Source organism: Triticum dicoccoides, chromosome 6B (genome assembly GCF_002162155.2).
Source record: "Triticum dicoccoides isolate Atlit2015 ecotype Zavitan chromosome 6B, WEW_v2.0, whole genome shotgun sequence".
NCBI lineage: Eukaryota > Viridiplantae > Streptophyta > Magnoliopsida > Poales > Poaceae > Triticum > Triticum dicoccoides.
The window spans coordinates 495,119,379-495,121,880 of record NC_041391.1 but is presented as its reverse complement, the minus strand read 5'-3'; the positions used below and the strand labels follow the sequence as shown (position 1 = coordinate 495,121,880).

Genomic DNA, 2,502 nt, shown 5'->3' with positions numbered 1-2,502 from the left:
CAACCAAGCCCTGTTTATCGAAAAGACACAACCGAAGATTTTGTACCCAGATTTATAGAGTAGTGCCTACATGGACGTACAACTGAGAAGCTCCTTAACTAAAAGTACTTTCAACAAACGGTTTGTGTTAATAATTGAGTAGGGCAATCAGTATGGCAACATTCAAGGCTCTGCTTCTTTGTCTACGTTTCCGGGAGAATCGCATGTGTCATCCTCGGCAAGCAGCCGACATGACAGGCGAGCAGAATCAATAGCGCAGCTACCGGTGGTTCCCAGTGTCCAGGTGGGTAACGGTGTTAGTACACAGTATCAGTAATTTGCACCTTCAGTAATTTCCCTAAGCAAGTAATCGTGAAATTTCATTTCTCTCAAGGATTGCGTGGTAAAAAAACACACAACTTGGTACATCGTCATGCAGCATTAGCTGCAGTTCAATCGTCTCCTCGACGACAAAGCAGAGGAAGGCAAAAAAAAAAGGAAAAAAGTTACAGGCGGACGGACTACACACATGATGATACATCACTAGGGGAATGCAGAGACCAGGGAGGGAACATCACAGTTTCGTAAGCTCCTCCTCCTCATCTGACACCGCCTCTCGCAGCACCCGGACGCACATTCTTTCTTTTCGCGGTATAAAATTCACACACGGAGCAGGTAAATATGGCTGTGACTCAGGGGTAGTTCACCAGGGAGCGGTACGTGGCCCCGGCCTTCCAGTTGGCGGGGATGACGTTGCTGACGACGAGCTTCCTGCCGGAGTCGGACGTGAGCCGGAGCGAGAAGGGGGCGCGCAGCTGCCTGCCCTCGTTGAGGCGCCACAATGCGCCCCAGTCCTGTGCCATGGGCGTCCAGGCGCCGCTGCCGGCCTCCTTGAGGGCCACGGCCTTGAGGTCGCCGTCGTCGTCCTCAAACTCGATCAGGGTCTTGAAGTAGAAGGGGTTGGAGCCCTGGTCCACCCTGAAGGCAATGTTGACGCCAGGGTACTTGCATGGCACCCTGCCATGATTAACAGGAACGCCAAGATCAGCACATATTTACTCCATTATTTTCTGTGCAACTGTAGACTGAAGACTGAAGAGGATCCTAGGTGGTAGTGCGTACCTCTTGTACTGCATCCTGATGACACCGCCGGCGCGGAGCTTGTCGGCCATGCCAGGCTTCGCCATGGCGCCCAGGGCGGTGCCGCTCATGTCGAAATGGCACGGCTCGCCGGGGTAGAGGTTGCCGGGGCTCAGGTCGGTGATGACGATGGTCACAGGCTTCCCGGAGCAGGCCGAGTTGCTCGTGCATTTAACCTGCGTACGCCACATCAACACATTTTGTCAGGACCAGCCGAGCCGACCACTTTGCACCATTAATGGAAGGGGCTTGGTGAGTTATGCTTACATCATAGCACGCGCCGCAGCCCTTGCCCGCCATGAACAGAGGCGAGCTCCCGGCGGCGATCATCGACGAGAACGGCCGGTGCCCAACAGCGGTTTGGTAGCCACACGCTCCGCCTGCAAATTTGTTTTCTTGTCGTCAGTATCTTTCAGCTCGATGAATGTGGGTGCGACGTAAGTCCCATGGATTATGGACATAAGGCCGACAGTAAAGTAAGCAAGGCACTAACCGTCGCTCCCGTCGCCGTTGGGGTTGCCGTAATACGTGGCGCCGGCGGGCAACCAGCCGCCGCCGTATGCGGCGGACGAGGAGGGGTTAGTGGTGGTCTGGTTTTTGTGGCCCTTGACCGGAGCAGACTTGTCGTGCCCGCCCACCTTGGCGAGCTTGCGGGAGCAAGCAATTGGGCTCACAAGAAGCGAGAGCACCAGCAGTGCGCCAAGTAGCGCTAGGGTGCAAGTTTTCGCCATTGCTGCTGCTGCTGCTGCTTGTAGCTTGCTAGCAAGCACTGGGACTAGGAGCTTGAAAATTTAGAGGCTGCGAGCTAGATAAGCTTAGCTCGAATGTTCGTTGGGTGAGTTGAAGGACTGGTCACGAGGCCAGTATTTATAGTGAACACTTGGAACCGGGGTTCAGACGTACGTGGCGAATTATTGGGGAGAACGTGACGAGTTGGTGTGGAAGGAAAAAGCTAACCGAACTATTACTAATCTGCAGTAGTACCTACAAAAAATGCGAGCCAAAGTCGTCTAAAAAATAGTTTTATTTAGATTGTACAATAGGAAAACGCACATGCTCAGAAGTTCAATCTGGACATATACTTGGACCTGTTATAAGCGCACTTTGTTGTAAGGTCAAACTTACTGCCTGTACTACTACAAGTAGCTATGATGCTAATACACATCTGTCGGTGTTCTGGAAATGGGGTCTCTGGACTTGTCTGTCTGTGGCCTACGGCGTGGCTCAAGTGGTGGTCCAATGCGGCCCATCTTCGTCTACTCAAACTCAAGACCTTCGCGAGGGGCCAAGCCTCGCGGGGCGGACGACAGAAGGCTTCCTAGGGGGGGCCTCATCAGGCAAGCTCGCGAGGAGGCGGAGAGATCAATGCAAGGTACCTCGCGA

General features: G+C 53.5%; 1 protein-coding gene across 1 annotated transcript; it reads right to left on the bottom strand.

Moving 5' to 3' along the window:
• Positions 1-332: 332 nt before the first annotated feature.
• On the bottom strand, positions 333-1,946 carry LOC119325403 (expansin-B11-like). Its single transcript, XM_037599156.1, has 4 exons — positions 1,613-1,946; positions 1,387-1,499; positions 1,102-1,295; positions 333-996 (listed from the first exon to the last, which is right to left on the bottom strand). The coding sequence occupies exons 1-4, from the start codon at positions 1,848-1,850 to the stop codon at positions 672-674; spliced, it is 870 nt and encodes a 289-aa protein (XP_037455053.1). The 5' UTR covers positions 1,851-1,946; the 3' UTR covers positions 333-671.
• Positions 1,947-2,502: the final 556 nt, after the last annotated feature.

Excerpts from the sequence above, each read along its gene's own strand:
- LOC119325403 (XM_037599156.1), bottom strand. The coding sequence starts at position 1,850 with ATGGCGAAAACTTGCACCCTAGCGCTACTTGGCGCACTGCTGGTGCTC. Across the intron at positions 1,296-1,386 it reads GCTGCGGCGCGTGCTATGAT|GTTAAATGCACGAGCAACTC; the intron begins GTAAGCATAACT and ends TGGCGTACGCAG. Across the intron at positions 997-1,101 it reads ATCAGGATGCAGTACAAGAG|GGTGCCATGCAAGTACCCTG; the intron begins GTACGCACTACC and ends TAATCATGGCAG.